This window comes from Homalodisca vitripennis, chromosome 2, assembly GCF_021130785.1.
Source record: "Homalodisca vitripennis isolate AUS2020 chromosome 2, UT_GWSS_2.1, whole genome shotgun sequence".
Classification (NCBI taxonomy): Eukaryota; Metazoa; Arthropoda; class Insecta; order Hemiptera; family Cicadellidae; genus Homalodisca; species Homalodisca vitripennis.
In genome coordinates, this window is record NC_060208.1 from 17,251,361 (window position 1) to 17,278,499 (window position 27,139).

A 27,139-nucleotide genomic window follows, 5' to 3' on the forward strand; every position below is an offset into this window, starting at 1 on the left:
TGTTTGAAAAGCTGTTCCTTTTCTAGACTACTCTCCTTCTTGGACCAATTTGAGATCCTCTGCAAAGAGCTATTTGGTTTTAGGAGAGGAAGATCTACAATTGATGTGGTCACACAGCTAATTGACATTATGCTGGATCGCCTAGACAGTAGAAAACCTACAATCAGCATTTTCCTAGATCTGTCGAAGGCTTTTGACTGCGTGGATCATCAAATACTGATCTCGAAATTAAATAGCTGTGGGATACGAGGTAAATCACTCAGTTGGCTAAAATCGTACCTACTTGAAAGATCCCAATATGTTCAGGTCAATGAAAATCAGTCAAAAACTTTGCCCATTAAATACGGAGTCCCACAGGGATCAATTTCAGGTCCAGTACTTTTTTCATTTATGTAAATGACCTCAGGTCATCGGTATCCTCAGGCCAAATTATTCAATATGCGGATGACACTACTCTCTGTTTCCAAGGAAATTGTAAGGAAGCATTGGAAAAGCAATGCTTTGAAAGTTCAAATTCTTGCTTGCAATTTTTAACAGAACTAAATTTGCGTACTAACGACTCAAAATCTAATTTTATTTATTTTTCTGGAAAAAGACCATTCCAAGAGTGTAATCCATTAGTAATATTAAATGAAACCGTAATCGATGAGGTCAATAAGACAAAATTCCTGGGAATGCATATTGATAAAATGATTACTTGGGACACTCATGTTCGATGTTATCCTCAGGCATTTATTTATTGAGAAACTTAGCGACATTTTGTAATGAGGGTAAATTAAAAATGACATATTACGGCCTCATATACCCATACATGTCCTATGGCATTACTCTATGGGGTGGGTGTTCGCATCACAATTTGTCCAGATGTATTGTGTTGCAAAAAAGAGAAGTCAGAATAATTGCAAAACTTGGTTTCAGAGAGTCATGTAGGAAGAGTTTTAGAAGGCTCGAACTGCTGACACTCCCATCACTCTACATGTATGAAACTGTCTTGTACTGTTGGTACAAATGTTAAATTTAGTTTAGTGCTCTAGACAGCTTAGAATTAAGATGCAATGCAATATACGTGAATTGTTTAACGGAAATAAAGAGATTTATTATTATCTTGTTATTTTTTTACAAAACTGTAGAAAAAAGAATAGATTGTTTATGTATATCTTTTCCCATTAATTACAAATACAATACCTTTTACTAATTTTTTAAATTTTTATTTTTAATATTTCAACAGAATAGAAATGATTGGATATATGATGACTGAAAAGAAGCCAATAGTCATACAATAAGTTTAAATAAAGAAATAAGGACTCAAAATTCCACAGAAATAAAAACATTAAAAGAAGAAATTAAAAATATATATATATATATATATATATATATAGAGTTTAATCAATTGTGAACTATTTTGCCTATTTTAGAAACCAAATTGAAAATCTTTCACTGTTCTGAAAACCGTATGGAATGTAATAAATTCTAAGGTGAGGGAGAATATACCAAAAAGTTTGAAAGCTTTGCAACTATTGAAGAGGGTATTTACTCTTACCTTAGAATTTGTAGAATTTTGTATTAATTTTTTTATTTTATCGATGCTGTTCAAATGAGTAATTTTTTTTACTTAGAATATCAAATCATCTTCATTCACTGTCGTGTTTATTATAGCATTTAAGTAGTGTCAGTATTATAAAGTAATAGCTCAACAATACAGGTAAGATCAGTTTACACATTTATATGTAAACAAAATAAAATCTCTGTTCATTAAACAAAGAAAATACTGTTCTATTAAAAATTGTAACTAATATTTTTGGCAGTGAATATAATTTACAACTCGTTAATTTATACACACTTTACAAATTACATTAATGCACAATATAACTAAACATCTTTTACTTTGATTACTTATCACTAGTAATTTTTTATAATTATGTAGGTTAACAATAACCTGTGCACTTACTTATTAACAACTTTATTTGTTAAAATTTCATCCAGTGAATATAAATCTTTTCCTTATTCTTTGAACGTATGAGTTACTTTTAACTCATACACATAGGTATATTTCTCTGCAGGAAGTCTGTATTGTAAAATTTCTTCTCTATTTCTCGTATTGTAAGAATAGATTGTTATTTTTGGGGTTTAAATTGAGTTTTTATATTTATTATTCAGAATGGTCTCCTTAATATAATTGCCATAACACTTAAGAAGACACACTATTTAGCTTTTTAAAAATCTATTCCCTTCTATTTTCTTGACAAAAAAAATGGCATCATATTATATTTATACAGATTAGAAAAACTTAATCTCAAACATGGTATAATTCATCCAAAGTGTACACTGGTCAGTCCCCAAACCTGTTTGTTAAGTTGTTCTTCAGAGAGTTAGTATCCATGGATGGTCTGAGAGAGGTTATTCTTTTCAAGGAAAAAAGTCCAGTCGAAAAATCCTTTTGCATAATTGGTCAACATTGGGTGTCCCAACTGATATCTGTGCCAGTAACTAGTCCCAGAAGCATCACTTCTTTTACACAATGTACTGTCAGGTTGTTTCTGTTTCAAAAGAGGATTTGTTTTGTTTTTGTCATATTTGCAACTAGGTCATTTTCTATACAGTATTGGTAAGCTTTGTCTAGGCTTAGGTAAATATTAATCCCTAATCAGTCGATGGCCTTGTTACTTACAAAATTTTCACAGAGTCCTCCTAATAACGTACCAGCTTAAAGCCTTATGGACATTTCAAATACTTTTTAATTTAAGAACATCAATCAAGATGAATCAATGAATAAGAAAGAATAAGGTGAATAAGAAATCAATGAATCAAAGAATATCAGCTTTACAAGTTAGTGATAGCTTTTGAAAACAAATATCTTAATGGGTGGAATCAATGAAATACCAATATGTGTGGTTAATAAAGAATCTATCTCCTTCATCCTTAAATTCTTAATATATATTTAAATTCATCATTGATATCTGGGTTCTACCTATGTAAATTTAAAATTACTAATGTAATACCCATTTTCAAAAAGGGGATCCTACTAGCTATAGGCCTATTTCTTTATTACCAGTTTTCTCAAAAATACTGGAAAAAGTTGTGTACAATAAACTTTTAGACAATTTAGAAGGCCATAAATTACTAGACAATGATTTTGGGGCAAATAGGTTTACTATTATTGCAGTTATACGTTTTGCTGATCTATAATAAACATCATTGATAAGAATGAAAATCATTATCGAAATTTTTCTCGATACCACAAAGTATTCCACAGTTTATCCCATAATAAATTACTGAATATACTCAATAACTTTAATATTAAAGGTAAATAATTAAACTGGTTCAGATCATATTTCAAAAATATAATGCAACGTGTTGAGCTTCATCATACTTTTAATCACCGTTACAGTAAATATAAATAAACCAAAATTTTTTCCCAGACCTCCAGATTATAAAGCACCATCCTCAAGGTTCAATACTGGGTCCACTGTTTTTAAACAGGTCTGCCTACAGCAATACAAAGAGGAGGCTCTATAGGCTTATATGCTGATGATGAAATTTATACATCCTAGAAGCTGTGATGCATGTTCACATCAAAGCACCAGAGGCAGCAAGAACCTATGCACAAATGCATCAATATAACACAAGACATGCATCTGAACACTGCCTGCCTCGCCATAGGCTCACAGCAACTGAAGAGTCCAAGCTATGCTGGCGCCACGATGTGGAACGCACTTCCTGAAGACTTGAAAATGACGGACCGGAAACACTTCAGACAAACCCTCAAGAAATGGCTAATGGATCGACCATTTTACTCACTAAACGAATTCTACAGAAGGAGGACCTAAGACCAACAAGACAACTAGACCTAAACCTTTATTTTTTGACGCAATTACTAAACTTAAAGTTTATGTAAATGTATGTATTTATGTAAGATGATTTGACTTTGACTTTGACACCAATATCACAGTTACAGGTACATGAATCAGGAAAATATTGATCTAATTTCTTTCATCAGGCTTTTATCAGTTATAAAGAATTCTTAAGTAACAAAAACCTTTTACTAAACACAAGCAAATCTAATATGATACCATTTTTAACTTTAAAAAATATATCAAAATTGCAACCAAACATGTACATTGATAAATTAAAATTAAGTCAAGTAGAAGCAACATTTTTTGAACTAATACTAGACCAAAATTTGAGCTAGAATAACCACGTTGATCTCATCGTAAATAAAAAGTCTTCTGGAATTTACGCATTGCGTCAGATGTATAAAGTATGCAGTTTAGAACCACTGACAGCAATTATTTGGTATTCATAAATTCTCATATGGCAAATAGTATTACAATTTATGGAGCCCACATCAATGAAAAATTTTGATAAGATTTTTGTGCAACAAATAAAGAACTTAGAATTATTTTTAACCTTGAATCAAGACAGTAAAAGAATATTTTTCAGTATTAGGTATCTGACAGTATAATGTAGTACATTTTTGAGACATGTATTAAGGCAAACCAAACATCAAGTCCAAATAGTCATCCATATAACACCAGATTTAATAGATACATTGAACCACACAATTAATAATTTTTTGTTTAAGAAAGCTAGTTTCATGGGTGCGAAGTTTTTATTTAGTTTACCAAAAATTTTGCTTGAGAAAATAGTTTAACAGTATTTAATAATAAGTATAAAATAGATCTTGTAAATTTATCACTATATTCATTTAAGGAATACTTTGAGTTGCAAAATATGTGAATTCCAGCTGTATTTTAGGTAAGCAATATAATTATTATATAGATTCAATTAATCTAGATAGCAGCTTAGTAAATAAAACTCTTTTATAATTTCACAGATAGAAATTTATTTTGTATTCCAACCGAAGAAAATAATTAGTTAAAAGTTTGCATTATTATGTAATTAAGTGATGCTATTTGTATGTATATTTTTGTACGTGGATAAATAATGTTTGGTGTGATTTAATTGATTTATAGTATCTGCTTGCCATTTGTAGAATTCCCCCTCAGCTTCTACAACATTTTAAACGCTAATCCTGCAATATTTTAAGTAAATATAAACTTGTTCACAACACTATTTGTGGGGATTGTTAAGGCTGTGCCTGCCAACCAACTAGGGCTAGTGTTTTCATCACGCAATGTATTCACACACAATTACTTAGTGTAAAATAGAACATGTACCCATGTATAATGCAACACGAAAACCATGTAATTGAGAACAAACTAGTTTTATGTTTTTTTTTAATACTAACCGATTTTACAGGAACTATAAAAAACAGATTTCCACATTCTTTTAGTGCCAAAAGGAACTGTGTAGGACCTTTCATAAACACGGCACAATACCGTTGCCGTTGCCAGAACAGCTATTTTCAATGCTATTGACTGAAACCGTGCCGTGTCCGTCGACGACACAGTGATGCCCATGAATACATGCACACTTTCACACTCATTAGATTTTGGTTACACGAACACACAGTGGAACGTTTAATTTACAACTCTGGATATTGCTTGCACCTGTACTTCAACTAGTACTAGTTTAGGGGAAATAATTTGAAAACTACGGTTTTTAGCATAAGAAACAAGAATATAAATGTTAACTAAATTATTAAGTTCTTTTTGCCAAGAAACAGCACTATTTTTTATTAAATGTAAGGACTGTTGTGATTTTAGCACAATGGATCATTGAATCCTGTATAATAATACACATAATCAAATCTGTTTATGTGCTAAAAAGCTAAAATAGTGTATATTATGTGATAGTTTATTATTCTAAAATTATCTGTGATATTAACCCTATGAGTGGTGAAAGACGCTGCAGCGTCTATTAAATCTTGTTCACCAGTGGCAGAGATGCTGTAGCATTTATTAAAGCAAGCCTCTGTTGTTCCGGTATTTCCGATGTTATGCCGCAAATTATACGCTATATATTAGGTATGGTTAGAAAAACCGGATTCCAAACTTTAATTTGATATAGTATTTAGATAGATATACTGGCACTAGTGGAACTCTTACAACCATTTATCCCCCTACTGTACTACCTCCTGGACCAAGTGGAGTCTTCCTCACCGGATTGCTCATTTACTAAGCCGTATTAAAATACTGCGCAGTGTGTGGACATACCAAAAAAAGGGGCAAAAGTCACTTCTGGTGCCCAGTTTGTAATTGTGGGGTTGATAGGGAGTGTTTCCCTTACTTGGAACAGTACTGGAGGCCTCTCAAACCAGGAAGAAAGAGGAAGAATGAGGTTGGCTCTGATACTGACTAAAATGCAGTAAAAAACATGTGTACGTTAAAGTTTCGATCAGTAATTAGTGTTTTTTTAGGAATAATACATATAAACTATATTTTTTTTTTTGATCAGAATTAAATTTTAAACGAAATGGCTATTTTTGATTTGTGTTAACAAATAAAATTCAGTAACATTTACTCAGCCTAACATAAAAATAACAAAATTTTTATTTTTGGAATTCAACCAATTGGTTTTTCACACCTATCCAAGGTATGTGTTTCATATTATTACATTTCACTGTTCCCAGGTATTTAAATATAAATGCTATTCTTTATGTCCACTAGATTGTCGTCCCAGATGGCTAAGGATCATCCAACATAAAGTTATAAATAACATTCTGTTCTCAGGTAATTAACTATAAATGCTATTCTTTACATCTACTAGATCGTCGTCCCAGATGGCCAAGGACCATCCAACATAGTCATAAATAACATTCTGTTCCCAGGTAATTAACTATAAATGCTATTCTTTACATCCAGTAGATCATTGTCCCAGATGGCTAGGGACCATCCAACATAAAGTCATCCAGGTAATTAACTATAAATTCTATTCTTTACGTCCACTAGATCGTCGTCCCAGATGGCTAAGGATCATACAACATAAAGTTATAAATAACATTCTGTTCCCAGGTAATTAAATATAAATGCTATTCTTTACGTCCACTAGATCGTCGTCCCAGATGGCTAAGGATCATCCAACATAAAGTTATAAATAACATTCTGTTCCCAGGTAATTAACTATAAATGCTATTCTTTACGTCCACTAGATCGTCGTCCCAGATGGCCAAGGACCATCCAACATAAAGTCATAAATAACATTCTGTTCCCAGGTAATTAACTATAAATGCTATTCTTTACGTCCACTAGATCGTCGTCCCAGATGGCTAAGGATCATCCAACATAAAGTTATAAATAACATTCTGTTCCCAGGTAATTAACTATAAATGCTATTCTTTACGTCTACTAGATCGTATTCCCAGATGGCCAAGGACCATCCAACATAAAGTCATAAATAACATTCTGTTCCCAGGTAATTAACTATAAATGCTATTCTTTACGTCCACTAGATCGTCGTCTTAGATGGCTAAGGATCATCCAACATAAAGTTATAAATAACATTCTGTTCCCAGGTAATTAACTATAAATGCTATTCTTTACGTCCACTAGATCGTCGTCCCAGATGGCTAAGGACCATCCAACATAAAGTCATAAATAACATTCTGTTCCCAGGTAATTAACTATAAATGCTATTCTTTACGTCCACTAGATGGCCGTCCCAGATGGCTAAGAATCATCCAACATAAAATTCTAATAACATAGTGTTCCCAGACAATGAACTGTAAATGTGATTTTTTAAGGCCTCTTCACACCAAATGTAACCAAAGTATAATAGGTCTTCGACACATTAATACCCTAGCAACGTCTTTCGTGCCCCACTCACACAGAATGCAACGTATTTCTCCCAATACACCAGTTTGTTTGCTTGGATAGTTTCACTTCGTATTAAAAGAAGACCTCACTGAGCATGCTTGAGTCAAACTATTAGAGTGACGCTGGCGAAATGTAGCTAGCAAAAGTTTGAGGTGCTTTGTATTAATAAGTCTCCAAAATCGGATTTTGTGTCAACTGCTTCATTTAATATCATTGTGAGATACATCTAAGGGTAGAAATATACAGACAGCAATGTGACGCAACACAAAATATCAAATACAGTGAAATACGGTATGTCACGCTCTGTGTGTTTTATTCCATATGTTAACATATATTTGATAGCTTCGCATCACATCGCATCCGTTGCTGTCTGTGCATTCGTGCCCTATGATGTTGACTGAGCATTGGTAAATTTGCAGTGTAAAGAGGTTGTCCTCTAAACCATCTGAGATGGTTCCTAGGGGCATATCTTCTCAGCCCATAGGACATCAGAGAACAAGAGCCCTCAAATTTGATTTGCTTCTGTAAAAGTCTCGAATTTTGAGGTCACAAACATAAGTAGGGGAGGCGCAAGGGTCCTTTTATGACCAAGTGCAAAGACTACAGTCTCTTTTCTTTGGAATAAAAAAATCATCTGAGATGATAAACATACAATTGTAAACCAGAAATCATAAAAAACTATCTTCATTTAAACAAGATTCTTATAGAATTATTCAAACTTTGTATCCAAAAAAAAGAAGACAACTCCCATCCAACACATTGAATAGAAAATGTACACATTTTTTATACAAATGTATGCTTACACAGTGCATTTTTTGTCTAAATAAATATTTCATTTTAAGACGGCAAAAATTTAAGTAGTTTCTTGCAAACTTGAATTAACTTTCATTCTTTTTATGTGGGGAAACATATAAATAAAAACAACACATTTATAGAAAATAACAAATTTACTCTAAACTTTGGGTATAATTGCAACGTTAATACATTTCAGTGATTAGTATGGTTATATACAGATCACTATAAATAACAAGACACTAAAAACACAGCTCACTAGTGATCACAATAATTGTTATGGTTGTTTCAGTCACGTTTCGAAAGTGTAAATCACTTCTGGTGGTTTCATTCCAGTGAAATTTGTACTAAACTATCATATCATACTGGTTAACTTCGCCCGGAAAAATAACATGCTTTACCTTTTACATTATATTACTTAAGCTAATAAAACAAGCACTTTCAAATTTAAACGTTCTAACAAGTGCAAGGGAAACGGACATTGCACTAAAATAAAGGATGAGAACAAATTTCAAACCCATATCAGTGTATTCCAATTATAGGCACACTGAAGGTATCTTGGAAACTATCATAGATGAAACAAAGATTTATCAATGTTCAAAGTTGTGACTAAAAATAAGACCAATAATTAATGAGGTTAAATTAATTGCCAACAACATGATATTAACATTGGTTGCGTTGTTGGCTCGCTGCGTTCATAAAACTGTTTTTGATCAAAATTTTCACTGTCTGACCTCTCTTATTAGTACTTATAATGGAACAATTTTTTTCATGAAATGTCTCTTTTTTAATATTAAAAAAAGGAAGGTGTAAGGTTTAAGTCAATTTTTATGCAATGACCCATTTCTACTTAATTAAAAGAAAGATTTTTTTACTGATTTCAAAAATACAATATACAAGGTGTGTTCAAAAAGTAACGGGAATTTTTAGGTTTCACAGGTTTGAAGAGTCCAATTGTCAAGATTATTTTATGTTGGTATTCATGCTCCTGGAATATAATAACATATCCAGCTGTATTCATTGTTTACGTTTTCAGTGGCTGCTGCTAAGATTAGACATGTTTTATGAACTCAGCGATGTCCGTTTGTTAAAAAAATGATCAAAGGATGTGTATTAAAATTTTGTGAAAAATTAAATAAAATGTAACAAAGTGTGGGAAATGTTAACAAAGGGCTATGGTGAGCCTGCTATGATTAAAACAATGGTTTAAGAATGGTATAAGTGTTTTCAAAGATGGCTATGAAGGCACTGAAGATGTCAAACGCTCCCGATGCCCCACCAAATCAACAACCGATGAAAACATGAAAAAAGAAATGGTTATGAACCATCACCGTATTACGATCAGAACAGTTGCTGATGATGTTGGCATATCGATTGGTTCATGGCTATGACATTTTTCAAATGTTTTGGGTATGAAACGTGTAGCAGCAAAATTTGTTCCCAAATTGTCCAATCACTGAAAGAGCTAAAGGCTATCCCTAAGAATTTGAGAAGTGTTTCGAGAATTGGAAGAAGCGCTGGCACAAGCACACAATATCTAATGTGGACTATTTAGAAGGTAACAACATTAATGTAAAAGAATAAATATTTTCTCAAAAAATTAAAATTCCCATTACTTTTTGAACATACCTTGTATGTTAAACATTCCTTGTTGCTTTCGTCAAATAATTAATAAAATCCCATCTTCATATGGTTGTTTGAAGGGAATTCATATTATACTATTCGGATGGTTAGTAAAGACTGATATTATACTGCATTTAGTGTTGGAATCAGCTACTTAGTGAAACATAGAAATTACATGAAAATGTTAGTCCAAAAATTACTATTGCTGACATTTTTGTAACTGATTAGCACAATAACATTTTAGTTTCAAATTTTATCATGTTATTTATCATATAAAATTTATCATACTGTTTTGAAAACAGTACAGAATCTACTTTCTTTTTACTTTAGTAAAAAAATAGGTTGTTGCTTTAAAAATAGTAACAAAAGTAAGTCAAAGTATGGTTCAAACATTTCCTGCTTGTTGGTATGGGAAAATGTTTCATTATAATATTAAAAAACTAGAAGAAATATCATGCAGATTTCATGTATAAAACATTTCATTATAGGTACTATAGTTTGTCCGGGGCCTCAAGATCCCCAAAGGACTAGATGACCTTCGTACACCGTAACAAGCGCAGTCTGTCCTACCTGCCATCAGTTTTTTTTCAAAAACGCACATAATAAGCTTTACTCTGCACAACTGCTCAATTTTATATTTTAGAAATCTGAATTTCATTTCATGAAAATAAAGAGTCCTAACACAAAATGACTACGGTATTCCTGACGTGTCTTAAGAATCAAAGAGGTCAATAATCAACTCAACTTTGTTATATCAGATACTTAGACTTAAAACATCTATTAATAAAGCAAATAAATAATATACATATATTACAAAATTACAAAACGTTAATGATATTACCATACTATTTATGATAAATAAAAATAATTATACATTTTTAATTTTATTGTCTATGTTAAACAGATAGATTAATCATTCTCCTTATTAGATTAACAGTGTGCTCTCTTTATCATTATGTAATATATATTAATTATTTGCTGTAATTAATAATCTCTATCATTATGTAATATATATTATTTGCTATAATTAATATATATTACATATATTAGTAAGTAACTGATATTACAAAGTTGAATTGATCATTGACCACTTTATTTCTTAAATGTCAGGAATTTTGTACAGTAGTCATTTCGTGTTTGGATTCTATTTTTATGAAATGAAATACATATTTCAAAAATTACAAAAATACTAACCAACCATAAAAATGAAAAAAAAAAAAACAGCAGTTTTGCAGATTAACGCCTACTATGTCAGTCATCGGCATATTGATGGAAGGTGGGCTGGGCTGTGAGTGTGACAGTGTGGGTGCAAGGGTAGCCTTATAATCCTCTGAAGCTCTTAAAGCAGTGGACAAGCTACACACCTCAAAACAATTAAGGAATCGCCTCTGTTGTTTGGTGTAGAATTAATATAAAACAGAGTTATACTTTGCCCACAAATAAAGGGCATCTTGATAAGGAAGATAGGTCATTTTGTTTTATTTCTGAATAGTTTAGTTAAAGATAAATACTGCTGATTTGCTTATCAGGTCCAAACAAGGATGAGATAAGAAAATTGTCAGAGTAGCTCTGTAACTAGCTGAACTTGTATTAGTTTAGATATTGATCAGTTGATGTTTTATGGTTGTTCTGTTTGGTTTTTATTGTAATGGCAGGTTTTTAGACGGTGTCGGATGCTGAAGTCAGTAGAGTGGCTACTTTGATAGAATAAGGTGTTTCCCACTGGGATGTGGGTAGACACTTAGATGTGAGTGAGTCAGTGATTTCATGATTGTGGAACCAGTACCAGGAGTAAGACACACTTCACAGAAGACCAGTACAATGTCACTTGAGATCCACCATGCACATAGAAGACAGATGTTTACGAATAAATTCACTTCTTAATCGGTTTTCAACTGCTAGAGAACTTCAAAATGACCTTAGTCAAGCAACTGGAACTTGTATAAGACACAAAACTGTGAGAAATCGACTCCAGGAAGCTGTAAAGAGGTCTAGGAGACATTTCCAAGTACGGCGATTGACCGCATAAGAGAGCAAGATTGCGGTTTGCAAGAGACCACAGGCATTGGCAGTTGAGACTATGGCGTAAGGTAATATAATAAGACGAGTCAAAATTTAAAATTTTTGGTCATGAAAGTAGTGTTATTAGTTTGGAGAAGAAGAAATGAGCGGTTCGTTGCTTGTTGTCCAACTGCAAGGGTTCTGTTTGGTGAGAGCTCAATATAAGTGTGGGTTGGAATAACAACTGATGATCGAACAGACCTTTAAGTGATCTGAAACAGTACTTAACAGCCTAACGTTATGTGGATGAGGTGTTGGACGTACATATTCGTTCGAGAGCAGAATCGATGAGCAGGTCAAGATTTTGTATAAATGCAAGATGGGGCAGTGAGATTAGTTCTTGAATGAACATAACATACTGAAGTGATCTGCTTGCGGTTCTAAATCCAATTGAACACGTCTAGGATCAACTAGGGAGAAGCATCCAGGTCTGAGCAAACCAATCCACCTGAAAACGGATTACAAGAAGAATAGGTGAGGCTGCCTCAAGAAAGCCTCACACGACTCATCAGAACCATGCCACAGCGTATTCAAGCAGTTATCTCAACCAGAGGATATACACGAGATACTGAGTGTGGAATTTCAAAAAATAGATTATCATTTGTTACATTTTTAATTTAATAAAACAGTTATTTTTACTTTTATTTTTGTGTTTTGGACGCTCGTTAACTGCCCTAAGCTAAATTAGATTTCAAGATTTAAAAAAACATTCTGTGCTCAAATACTAGTATAAGGCTTTAAACATACAAAATAAGTGTTAAATATTGAACAATACACTAAGTACAAACTATTAAAAAAATTATCCTTTAATTGTTTTGAGTTGTACATAATAAGAGAACTGTGACAGTTTGAAAATGTTAACCAAAAACAGTTTTTTGAGTTCAGCAAATGAACGAAGCAAACAATAATTAACTTAAGACTGCATTGATTTCTTGGTCTTGTTTAGTACAACTTAGTCCATTTAATCTTTGCTATATATCTCTGATAGTGTCTAAGATCTCTTCAGTGTGCATAACATTTGGGACACACTGTATACATTGAAAACTTAAATTTACTAATACAAGGATGTTACACTGTTTTTCAGTCTTAGAGAACTCAGAATTCCCCAAGTTTACAAAATCAGATTTCAATTACAGATAAACCATCAAACAGTAAAAAAGTAAACACAAGTAACCCTCTGGGCCCTGGAAGATAATTTCATTGTACACTATTGTATTATGCAAATAAAATAAAACTTCCTCATTTATACAGAGATTTAGTACTATGAGTTAGGGAAATATAAATTGGGAAACAAACTGCTCTACACTGAGTGTGTAAGTAATTAAATAACAGAGGATTATATTGCAAGTTCCATTATCTATTAAGTTTTACCGTTAAAATTATACCACAAATTGATTTTGGACTAATTACTTTGTGTAGTGCTTTATAAGTAAACATACAGTATTATATACACAGCAGGCACAATTACAACTAAAACTTAACATTAGGTCTAAGACTATCAGACTTTACAATAACACAAATTTACTTCATGAGATCATCGACGGATACTTGCCATCTGGTTGCAAAATGTTTTATTTTAATATTCTCCAAACAACACAGGCACTCTGAGAATGAAAGTGTGGTTGGTTGATCGATTGCAATACCTCTAATGATAGGCTTATTCGCATTTTATGAAAATCTTGGCTGCTCACATGTGCAACCATCGATCTTAACCTACAGGTTCACGGTAATTTTGATACTACAGTGAAAACAATGTTCGGTTCCTATTGTATTGAGTTTGTACTTATACTGCATTAAAAATGATGACACGATGTTACAGAATAGGTACTATGGTGTTTTCTATAAGTTAAGTTTAATATTGAACATTTTATAAGTGCACAAATAAATAAAGTGTATTTTCATTTCAACATATTGTGTTAATGCTAACAAATGTGTACCAAACAGAACAAATAAAACAAACATTAGTGCCTGGTTTAGGCTCACAGAACAGTATAGGGTTTAAGGTATTACCGATCCTTCAGTCTACAGGTGCTTCACCTTGTTTTATTCCCAATAACTTGTGTTATTTTTTCACTTTTTTCAGACTGATGTGGGTGTACATAACCATCCACTTAATCACGCTGAAGATTTCAAAATGTTATAGTGGTGTCATCATGGTTTAAGTTTTTAAGTATTTATTAACCTTTTTAAATACATTCCAAACCAAAATAATTATTTTTTTTATTTAAAAATCAAATTGTATTGTTATAGGATCACACCATAAGAACATTTTGATGAAAATAAAACTTTTTGTCAACCAAATGTCCTATACCTAAAAGCTAACACAATTCACAAAATATGATGTGTGAAATTTAAACCTATACCTAAAAGCTAACATAGTTCACAAAATAGTATGTATGAAATTTTAAAATCTGTGTTAGGCCTAGTAAAATATTCACATTTCTAAAACTATGACAACCTAAATTACAGTGTCAACGAGGCCTAAAGTTTCACCTTGTAAGAAGAGCATACAATTCAAAACATAACCTAATTATAAGTTTACAGGGAAACAAATTAGCTTAGCATCCAATACATACAGATTAATATTTTCATTTAAATAAAAAATATATATATTTGTTTCCCTTACTCGCACAGTCCAATATTATTTCTAGTACAAAATAAGCATTGCCCATTTATGAATAAAGACAATTTTCTATACTAAAAAAACTAAGTTATTTCAAGTGTATTTAACTTCTGGTGGGGCTAATGTAAAGAACACACAAAACTATTGTACGAAATAAAAATATAACCAATTTTAATAAAATAAATATCTATTTTAATACTTACACATTTATACATTTGTTAAAATATTTCAAAAGTTTGCAATTTTACTTTGTAATCTAAAATTTTTAATTGGCTAAAATAATTGCAATCTGTTAACATGTTTGACCAAATACTACAGAATAGATAAGCTAAATTCTTTTTGAAATAAAAGGGGCATTTTAATTTGCAACGTTAAAATGCCTGATTTACTTAAGAAGGTTATAATGATATGAATGACATCTGATAGAGAAACAACGCATCCAGTAACATACTTTCATTTAGCCTACCAATTGTCCAACAACTGCATGAAACTAACTTCTTCGTGAAAATGTTAAGTTAAAATTATTTCAATAAAAACAAAGTGGTTTTTAGTATTCCTAAAACAATCTTATAATCCAGTAACCACTTTATCATTATCATGGGATTAATGGTAGTGTGCTTGATTGTTCCAAATTTGTTACCAATTATTAAAGTTTGGTCTCCCCATTATAAAAAGTGTAAAAATATTCCTAATTTTGTTTAAGAAAACAAATTTTAAAATACTATATCTAATGTATTACAGTATTGTGATAGTTTAAACTGTTGAGAAGATTTAGGCGCTAGGTCTTGTAGGTTGTTAAATCTTGATCTTGTTTTTAAATTAAGTTTTGCAATCATTGCTAATTGTTCGTTCCATTCCTAGGATTAATGACACAAGAATAATTTGATACACAGTGTTGAATAATTTGATACAAAGCGTTATCTAACACTGAAAGGGCAATTGATTGTAAGTAGAGGAAGAATAACACTTGACTAAAATACTTAAACATGGATGAATTGTATGAATTTTAAGCCTTTAATTTTGTTTGAAACTACAGAGTGTTGAAGCAGTTACCAGTATCTTGATGTTTTACCTAAAGTGTGAGAAGTTTAAAATCCAGCAAGGGGTGCATTACATCAAGGGTACAATGGGCAACAGTGTTGTTGATTTAAATTTTGTTTCAAACTGGAACGTGCTAAGAAGCAGTTACCAGTAACTTTTATGTTTTGCCTAAAGAGTGAGAAGTTTCAAATCCAGCAAACGTGAGCGTCACATCATGGGTACATTGGGTATCAGAGTTGTATTCTGCATATGTGACAAGAGTTTATCAACTACATCAAGAGTTCTCCAGATCATCAGGAATATTCCTAGTTCTACAGAAAACCTGCACAGATGGGTTTCATGATTTTTTTAATAAAAAAAAAAAAATAGTTATTACACTATTCTATTTTTTTTACAAAATGTTGTTATTTAAAGGTGAAATAATTTTAAATATTAAGTTATTTGTATTTTTTTTACCGAAATTTTGTTGAATGCTATAAAATCTGTGTTCCCTTCTGGAGTGAGTAAAAAACTACACTTCTGAATCATGCACAAATCTGTTTTTTTTTTTTTTTTTTTTTTTTTTTCAGATAAAATTTATAAGTTTATATTATTAACTCCACAATATAGGGTTATATTTATAAGTAATACCAAAATAAAACACTATTTAAACATTTTATATTGTACACACGTATTTCAGCACTAAGCCAATTCAATGTACAATTTAATAACCTCTAAAGCAAATAAATAAACAAATAAGTAAATATACAAATATGGAACATTTTAACGCATATTAAATAAATAGTGACATAGCTGTAATTTTTATCAGTGTTCTCTAATTAATTCTTTCAAAAATTGAGTTTGTCCAATTTTTTAGATTTTTATTGGGAATATCTACAACATAAAATGTTTTAAAAGGGTTTTGTTTTCTTATTTACGATATTAATTACTAATAATATTATTTTTTTAATTAAAAAACAGTTGCTGAATAAGAATATATTCAGTAGTTGGTTTAGAACTAATTTTGGCATTACAAATAAAATTATTAATACAAATATCAAAATTAACTAAACAAAGTTTCAATGTTTTCATTTAACTATTTAACAAATCTAGAAACAAATTTAAGTTCTTTGTAGCAAAACAGTAAAAAAGTGGTAGGAACTTAGTTCACTTATTATAACATTAAAATGAAACCTTTTCGACTTTCAGCCAAATTAGTTACTAGTTTTAGTCCACACATGACAAACTAGCCCTATGGGTTAGAACAGATGACTGAAACTAGAATAAAATCTGCCCTTCGGACAACTTCAATTATATTAGTTATAGTTAAGGCATTATTACTCTGTGTAGTAATTTGTTCTAAGTATCTATGTTCGTGGAATGAACGAATTTAAATTAGTTTCATCAGCTAATAAATGATACAAACAGACCATGCATTACATTCAGCATTTCTACCTGTTGACACTGCAAGCAATCATATATTTAATTTAAGCCCTAACAGAATAAAACGACTCCAAATCTAAAAATAAAAAACTGAAACTGAAATTAAAATTAACAGAAGCATGTCCAATAGAAGCTATCTGAACATGTTTCGGACAAGGTGGCCAAACGTGGCTGAAGTGGGACTAACATGCACAACCTCGTGTAAATACGGCTGACAATCTTCATAACTAACATCGAATATAAGGCACAAGTCGGCAGGCTCACTAGGCACCTCAGGTGCGTATACAGTTTTAGTGATCGTTTTAGTGATGCTGGCAATCTTCTCCGTCAGCAACTCCCCCAACTGCTCCCGGCCCAGTTGTTGGCCCTGACTGTGTCGCAGCTGCACCAAATCCAGTTCTACTTTCCAGATCTCCCAAGGGACGCACACCGATTGAAATGGCCACACAGCCTTCTCCCTTCGGAAAAACTTGAGGGATATTTCTCCGGAATTATTGTTCTCTGAGCTCCGGAGTTCTTCCGAAAACTCTGAAACCTTATTCCTTATGTTCCTGTCTAACTTGGGTGACGAACACCTGACATACGTCAGATCGACAAAATCACAATCAACGTCACTGTAACCCACTGTTCCCTCCAAGTAGTTCCCACCCGGCTGGTAGTTAAATTTTCCAAATGTCCTGTGAAACAGAACTGTGTGAAATATGCTGGTAACTGCCTCTTCCACCTGGTACCCTTCCAGCTGCAACTGGACTGTCTGGGTCTGAGCATTCATGATGGAATAGCGTCAGTCAGCCCATGTGTTAGATCTGGTAAACAAACAACAATATTTAGATAACTACAACTGTTATCACATTAAGTAATCAAACCATTTAAAATAATAGCTTTTAGTAGAATATTAGGTTTGGATTTTCCAAAAAGTGTAGAGAAATGTTTTATGGTAAATATAGTTGGTAAGAATACATAATTTTCTTATTCATGAAGTTAAGTTTATCTGATTAAACAAAGACCACCTATCCAGAGCACACTGCGGTTGTTATAAGTTTTGGAAAGCTTGAAAATTAATAAAAAATACCTCATAAAGGAACTACTAGTTCAATGAGACTCATAAGTAAAATATAAAAATTGTACAAAACTAATTTTCAGTATCCCAAACATCATCTGAAAGTGGTGGAAAAGACACCATCCTACATGGGGAAAAAATGTTTCAATAAATTACCTTTAAGGTTTAAGGAATTAATATATTCAGGTGCATTCCAAGATAACATTAAGGAATTGTAACTTGAAAAAAACATATTATAATGTAAGTGAATTTTTAAATGACATTTTTTAAGTTTTAAACAGTATATTACTATTTGTTAATGTTGATTTTTGTGTTTTTAAGTAGGTTTACAATTTGGCATATTTTATTTCCTGTGATTAGTTAATTAATACCCTGTTTTATTGTATGTGTTTTATTGCTATTTTATTGTTATGTGTGTTAGTTTGTTTGGATTAAGTCAAACAAGAGTAGTATAGGTTATATCTGACAATGTCATCTGTTTTATAGCTGTGCTATATTATCATGAAACGTTTGTGACAATAAAGATTTATTATTATTATTATTATTACAATTGTAGGGTCTGTTCACAAACGATATGGTAAAAGTGATATGATGTACTGCCGCTGCACGGGCAATAGACCTTGACCAACTCGTTACCCAGACAACTTCCCAGACTTTGATGACTTTTTCAAGTAAAGGAAAAAGAATTATCAGTATTTACTTAAATTCACCTCTCCAGAACAGCCATAAGGCCAGAGCATGATTTTTTTATACAATTTTGTTATACCTTTTGTTATACAAATAATTGTACTAAAACATAAATTCATCAAACAATGTATATATACATAAAAAATATACTGTCTTTATGTTTAGATATATAGGGTAGAAAGAATGGTTTTCTCTAAAATATGTAAATATTTTGTTTAACACATACTGCTTAGGCTAAATGAGAAGAACTGATGGTGAAGAACAATAAACAACCTTTCTCAAACATATGCACTAGCAGTTACTCGCAGCTCTGCGTGCAATTTCCTGCTGAAATCCTGTTATAGGCATATCTCTCTAAATGGCAGAGCACTAACGTGATAAGTGATGGCTGGTGGAAGATACTCTCATTTGGACTTTCATACAACATTCCATGATTTGATCGAATAACTCAAAAGATTTCAGCAGTACTTAAACTATCTTAAGCCAGGGGGGAAATCCTACAGTCAGAGTTTGTTAGCTTCCTTAGGAAGAGCTCTTAATAAGAAAAGAGTTAAAATGAACATGTTGAAAATTATAATTTTTAAGACCGTATTCTTCTATTTGCATGAGTTATTTTGATACTCACACTAACTATATTAGTTCACTTACTTTAATTTAATGTTGTGATGTTTTCTCTTATTGTGTTTCTTAAAGAAGACAATGGAACCACCAAATATTGATAAGTAGTGATGTTTCACTATTTAAAAATAATAAAATTAGTGGTTTATTTTAAACATTAGTATCCTGTGCAGCGTTTAAAACACACACTATTCGACACTGCATTCTTAATACCAACTTTGTTGACTATCATACACCCTTAGTGATCTATAAAATATTAAGCTGCGATTAGCTGCAGCTGCTGTCATGGCATTAACTCATCATTAAGATGTACTCCACCCACTATACAGTATGTACCAGGTTTTAACCATAAATGTCTAAGATGTGTCTTTGCTTTTAGATTGTGTTTATTATAGGTTTATCCATGGAACCAGCGTGTTACCCGTATTCAAATTTAAAATTTTCATTACTAATCTAAAAACAATCTTTAATTATACAAAATGTACAACTATTTCTTTTAATTCTGTTATCATCCCCCCAAAACCTAAACTCCTTTCCTCATGTTTTCTCGAAGGTGATAAATATTGACAATATAATATAAATACATAACACAGTTGCAGACAATACATCATATCAGTTTTTCACTAACGTTTCAGGCCATCAAGAGTGGACTGTGATAGCACTTCCGGTACTGCACCGAACTGATGGTGTAGAACAAAAACCAACCTTTAAGATAGAACCAGATCAAGATAGTATTGTATTATAGATAAATATTCTGTGGTATTGTATCACGTATGTACATATTATACACTCATCTAACCATAAACTTTCTAAATATTCAAACCCCTTTGTTTTTAATAATGTAATTTAAAGATATAAACACACCTTCACATATTTATTATTTCTATACTTAGGTTGAAATAAAACTGCATCTCATTAACAATATAACCTTAGAAAAAAATGCTGCAATTTTAGTTACAGACCCTCAGAAGTACTGTAGGACTCAATATGAGATAATGGTTGCTTATTAATATATGAAGAATGCACTTCTGTGAGAGATCTTATGAAAGTTACTGAAGTGCGGTTAATTTTCAAGCTGTAAAATAAGTAGACACCGGTGCCGACCATTAACTCACACAGTCGTAAGCATAATTGATTATTGGCTCTTAAATGTATTGGTATTTGCCTTCAGATGATATCTTATACAAGAATAGTCACGCACATCTTGCAGCTTTTGTAAGTTAACTACTAGTAACAACTAAAAGGAAGACTGTGGTTCAGGTCACTACTTGTTTATTCAATGGATCATTACGTGTAAGGAGGGGCCTAATGCAACTAAGCTTAGGACTAACCAATTAACCAAAATTCCTCTACACTAATTGAACACTACCTTGGATAGCTACCCTTTTCGGCCATAAAAAAAATGTTATTTCAATGTAACTAGGATATTTTATTATGAAAATGCATTGAGTAAAAGCAAAAGAAAAGTGGTGCTCAAAAGTTTGCAGATACTACAAAATTATTCATATTTTGAGTTTGAAAAGGTGTAGCTATTTTTATCAATTCTTTAAACTGTATTTGACTTTTGAGTATAGTAGCTGAATAAAAACAATAAATTACTGTTTGGGCAGCTGTCAGTTGTAATGGGGTGCTACCTTGCGACGTAGACAGTACAATGGGAATAGGCATGAATAGGTTTTAAATGAACAAGTCTAGCCTCATTTTACGGTTCCAGAAATGGATCAGGCAATCTTCAAACAAGATTGTGCTCCTCCTTATTTCGCAAATCCTGTCTAGCGATTACTAAATGACAACCTTCATGGCCGTTGGATTGGTTGTGGAAGTGATGTTTTAGATTGGCCATCCCGATCCCCAGATTTAACTGTGTGATTTCTTTCTATGGACTTGCTAGGATAAGCAGAATTTCAACGATTCATTTGTTAAGCGCTGTTATCAGTATGTTGCTGTGGATGGATTACAGTTCAAATAATTATGGACTTTAATTGTAGGTTTTTTAATATGCTATGTTCTAATTTTCTGATTCAAATGCTTTATTTCTATAAAATATGACAAATAATTTTACAAAACTAAAAATACTGTTTATTTGGCCTACTGTTTTTAAAGTATAGTTTTTAAAAAGCTAGTTCCAACAATTGCTAGAGAGCTGAAATTTTCACAGAATATTTTTTAAACCTATTTAACGAATTGTGTAGAGTTTGAAAGTGTTCGGTGTGTTGTGTTTACAAAGTTCGGTGCATAAATGTGCAACTAATATAAAACCAAACGTTTAAACCTCTTCGTGGGACACCCAGTATATATATAATACTAGCGGGCCCGGCGCGCTTTGCTGCGCATTTCAATAATTTTTTGCAAAAGTTGCCCGCGGCTTCGCACGCAATTTCCCGTTGAAAACAGTTCACTATATTCACTTATTCTTTTTCTATCACATTTTAAACATTGCTGAGATAATTGATAGTCGTTCCATCGTGAGCCTCTTGGGCGTATTATGAAGGTATGTACCATATTCCTGCCTCTATCTAGCTGTTACCCACGGCTTCGCACGCAAATCTTAAGAACCGAAGTCCTTATATTACTTAGTAAATTTTTTTTTACTATAATAAATTTTAGATTAAATTAGTTATATCTCCGATGCCACGATTGAGCTTGCTTTGTTGTCTCGATCGAGAGAATATGTACACACGGAGTTTTGAGAACCATACTTCTGTCAAAAAAAAACAACTAAGGTTGATTTTATAACATTCTTTATATTTGTAGCCAACGTAAGATAGTAATTATGATATCTGCATTACTCTTCTGATCAAGCATGAGCATGGTTTATATTAAATAAATATTGCAGTTAAAGGTGAATTTTTACGTCAAATTTGAATTGTATTATCTGGATAGTAAAGTCTATGTTTAACAGTGATTGCAAAAACAGTTTAAACAAAATTTGTCGTTTCTCTTAAGCTTACTCTATGCTTTAAAACTATAAGTGTAATATATGTTTACAAAGAACAGCTGATTAAAAATTTGAAAAGACGTTAACATATGTTTGCTGCAATGCATTTCTTATGGGTATTTCTGTAACCAGTGGGGCGGAATCCTGAATCGGGAAAGGGATGGGCATAGCTTATAAACCTTCTCCGTGGAAAAAATACATATACATACAAATTTTCATCATGATCGGTCCAATAGTTCACGATTCCATAAAAGACAAACATACAAACATTCATTTTTATATATATAGATCTAACAGCAGTTTCAAGTGATATTGCACTGTAACTAGGATCATAAGAATTATGAAAATTGACCAAGGTTAACCTCGATCAGTACAATGCTAATACATACAATCCATTGTCTCTGAGTGAAGGATGAAACCTTGTAGGCTATATATTGTACATATTTATATAAGAAAGGATTCTAATTTAGTAGTATATTTTATTTTATTTTTGTTTTAACTGTCATAGTGTACTTATATAAGTATAAATGCTGTCATAAGATTATGTTTAGGCCTACCCATGAAAGATATTATTATTTCTTAAGAGATCAAAATTCAAAAAAATAAATTAATAAAAAATAAAAACAGTAACTGGACGCACTTTTTCATGAAAAGCCATGTAACAAATAAATTTGAAGGTAAAATTTAGGATAACTACATATTTTTTGGAATTACCACATAACAGTTTTTATGAAAACTAATTGCTAAGCAGTTGCACAACAAAATATTTACAAAAACAATTCTAATTTTTTTATTTTGTTAAAAATAATGGAAAGGCCGACCTGGCAAATCACGTTTGACGTTATCAACGTATTCTGCTCACCCTCCTGAACAAAAATATATATAGTTTTAGAGGGGTGCAAATGACAAATAACATGATTTTAGGGGGTATATTCATAACTAGTTAAGTGTCTAATGTTTTAATGTTCTGTTTGTGTGCTGTGTCTGGATAATCTGTTTACTTAAATATACCTGTGGCCGGGACTGATAGCGTATCTGTTATCTGAGTGCTCCTGGGCATCAGTTAGTGCTTCACAAGATATTGTGTACTGTAGGTTGGATCGAGTAAGTGCGTGACAATCATGGATCAATCATCCACTAGTTCGACGAATCGTAGTGAATTGGGTGTGTTGGGAGTGTTAAGAGTTTACATTTTAACCAATAGGAGATTATTTCCTTTTTAATAGAACATGGAATTTTTAATAATGAGTGTATTTGTTCGTTGTGCGGTTGCGTATTGTCTTTAAACCGGGAGACTTTGATGTTTCGTTGTGAGAGAACAATTTGTAAAAAGTTTTGAATATTGTAATTTATTTAAATCGGCCCGGGGGGGGCAGGTTCCTTTTTTTGGAAGAACGCGCTTAGACATAGAGACATATTTTGGTTTGGTGACCACGTTGTTGTTGCATTTGAAACCAGCGAGGCAACACTATACTTCGTTTGAGTTTGGCGTTCTGCACATTCTGTGGAACACACTAATGGTGTGTTCTCTATTAATGTCCATTTATATATTTATATTAAGGGTTTTCATGATTTATTGAGTTTTTTTACACTGTACATAATTGCCTTTTTGCATTACAATTATTCAATTTATATTTCTGATCAGCCCCTCTAGAATTTGATATTTTACTGATAGATACTGTCTAGTGCTGCCGAAGCCCGCGCTGATGGCCTCAACTCGATAACAACTAATTAATTTGTAGCTCAAATTAAGAAAATCATTGTTCATTTGGATCAAAATTCTGCTCATTTCAGGATTATTTTTCATTTACATTTGCAAAGATGGCGCCGCATCCGATGACGTCATCACGAGATTGAATCACAGTCACAAAAGGTCACGTGACGCCCGACGTGGATGTACAACATGGAAATATTGCTCCGCGCGTGAACAGTTGTTCCATTTTTTATGTTCTAGAACTTGTTATTTCTCATTTCCACCCGTCAAACCTTATATTGTTTTGTTCTGTCGGACGATTCCAATAAGTTAATAACACGAAACTCACATTTTGCTGCTCCGGCCGTTAATGTAACAATTACCAAAATAATAGCTATTTACTGGGAAACTAACTATAAGTTGTTGTTGTTATTGTATTTTCCAATATAAAAAACATCTGGATGGCTGTTGAAATAGAGCTGTCAGTACAGAGTGGATACCATTGCCAGTTCTAGGGTTAAGAAAAAAAACTATAAAAAGATTAACTAGACAGTTACAAAATTCTGGTAGTTTTGTTTTCAACCCTGAGAGATTGGAAATGTCTTGACTTTTTTTATTGCCACTTTTAGAAAATAGGCTGTGTTAAGTAGATGTGGCAATTTTGTTTAAATAAGCTTGCAAATGGTTATAAACCGATTCATCACAATAAACATTTAGGAGTTCTAGGAGTACTTGTAAACATTGATAATCTGTTAAATGGGGAATGAGATGGTATTACAAATTCCAAAATAGGCTAGACTTAATTATACATTTATTAAATTAGGCTATTCAAATATTTTTTAGAATAGGCTTATAGATTCTTTAAAATAACAAAAAAATATACCTAAAGAATAATCTTACCATAAAGTCGTTTCTCATCGCATCATAAGTTTTTGCCGTCTTCATCATTCTGACTAGAATTGACTCACAACAGTAAGATTACTAGTATATTGGATTTGATAGTATTTTAAACACTAGAAAGTTCCGTACTAAAAAATAACATAACTCAAGAGCTACGTAAAAGTAAGAAGGAACCGCATTGGTCCCAGTTTGCTTAAATACAGAATAAAGAACTAAACCACTTAACAAGATGGCGACAAGAACAACACTAAACTGAGTGGGAAGTGCACAGTTATAAGTCAACAAGAACAAAGACGAACTAGGCTATAACGTCAAACATACCGACTGACATCGATGAACCGATGTCTTCAAAATATCGTTGTCGTTTAGCGTTCGATTTGTGATATGGCTCAATTTTGCTTTGACACACAACACTCCAATCGATGTTTGTGGATGATTTTTTTCTCTCTTGCCATCGATGTTCTTTGAAAAAACTCATCATAGATAATTATTCAAGAAAAATGCCATATTCTTGTTTTTCACTTCAATAACACTGGTATACTTTTGACATACCTGTTTTGACTGACTTCAATGTTTTTTGTAATATCACATTTATTTGTATCAATTTAGAATGTATTTTAACACGTTGATTTGCCGTTGGTTGAGGAATAATTTGTAAATTTGAAACTGGTGCCATAAGGACCACCTGTGGTCATCATACGTAACGCGCCCATGGCCCATGCCAATCTCGGGTGGTCCACATTTCGACTTCATTTACAAAATCTGTTTTGACTTTAATGTTTATTAATATTACAAAACTAACAAAATAATTTGTACGCTTACCTTCTAAAGTATATAAAAAGTTGTTAGCTCTATGTTTCAAACAAATACAAAACCCTCGCAAGGAAAATACACTATAAATTATTAGCCCCTTTCAAAACTTAAAGTAAGATATAACAACAAATAATTGTAAAAACAGCTAAAAGAAATTGCAAGGAGTTAAAGTAGAACAATTCCATTTTGTAACAAGATGAAATGTTCGATTAGTACTAACAAAATAAACTTAAGAATTGTGTATTTTCTTTGCTTCTCAAGACACTGAAATGACACAGCTGCCTTAAAGACTTTTTATTGTGCCTTAGTGTGCTAAGTACTTGAATATGGCTCACCAGTGTGGAATCCTCATCAGAAAGTCCTCATTGAGAAACTGGAGGGTATTCAAAGAAGATTTGTCCGCGTGGTATGAGTCAGGGAGGAGTTTCCCTACCAGCAAGTTCCCATTGAAGACCTGTTCCGAGATCCGGACTCCACCTTCTTGAGAACCTCGGGTTTTCTGCAGACGTTGTACTGCTACAAAAGATCCTCAATTGCTAGGTTGACTGTCCTGACTGGTCCAATTCAAGACTCTATTATCCAACCAATTCAGCGACTTATTCGTCAGGCAACACCACCGCAACAACTATACAGCTATTATGTTTATTATTATTATTATTATTATTATGTTATTGCACTGTGTTCATTTTTATAATAGTTCGACTCGATAATCGCTATATTCAAACTCAAATATGTAAAACATCACCTATTAATTACTAGTTACTTCAATATATATATATATATATATATATATATATATATATATATATATATATATATATATATATATAATTGCACTAGTACAAAATTGCAATACATTCATACTTGGCATATATAAGCGCTATAAAGTGTTCTCATTGTTCATTCATTTATGTACCAGTTACAGAATTATAGTATTGATATCTTTCATACTAGGCATATCAAGTAACAGAACAAGTAAGTTCATTTATTTATCTTAGCGACTAACCATGAAATCATCTAAAGAATATTAAGAAGTGGTTTCGTCAAGCATTGAACGATTTTTATTTTCCAGAAATGTCAGCCCTTTCTTGATTTTAGTACTTCACACTTCAATATTCTAAACAATGTCCGTTAAGACAAAAGAATTCACTGT

At 32.1% G+C, this 27,139-nt stretch overlaps 1 protein-coding gene across 1 annotated transcript in view; it reads right to left on the reverse strand.

The window, feature by feature from the left end:
- LOC124353596 (THO complex subunit 1) overlaps positions 1-25,466 on the reverse strand; it is a 57,051-nt gene extending 31,585 nt beyond the window's left edge. Inside the window, exon 1 of the mRNA XM_046803509.1 lies at positions 25,174-25,466. Coding sequence (XP_046659465.1) covers positions 25,174-25,221 — 48 coding nt within the window. The 5' untranslated portion in view covers positions 25,222-25,466. The remainder of the gene's footprint in view (positions 1-25,173) is intronic.
- Positions 25,467-27,139: the final 1,673 nt, after the last annotated feature.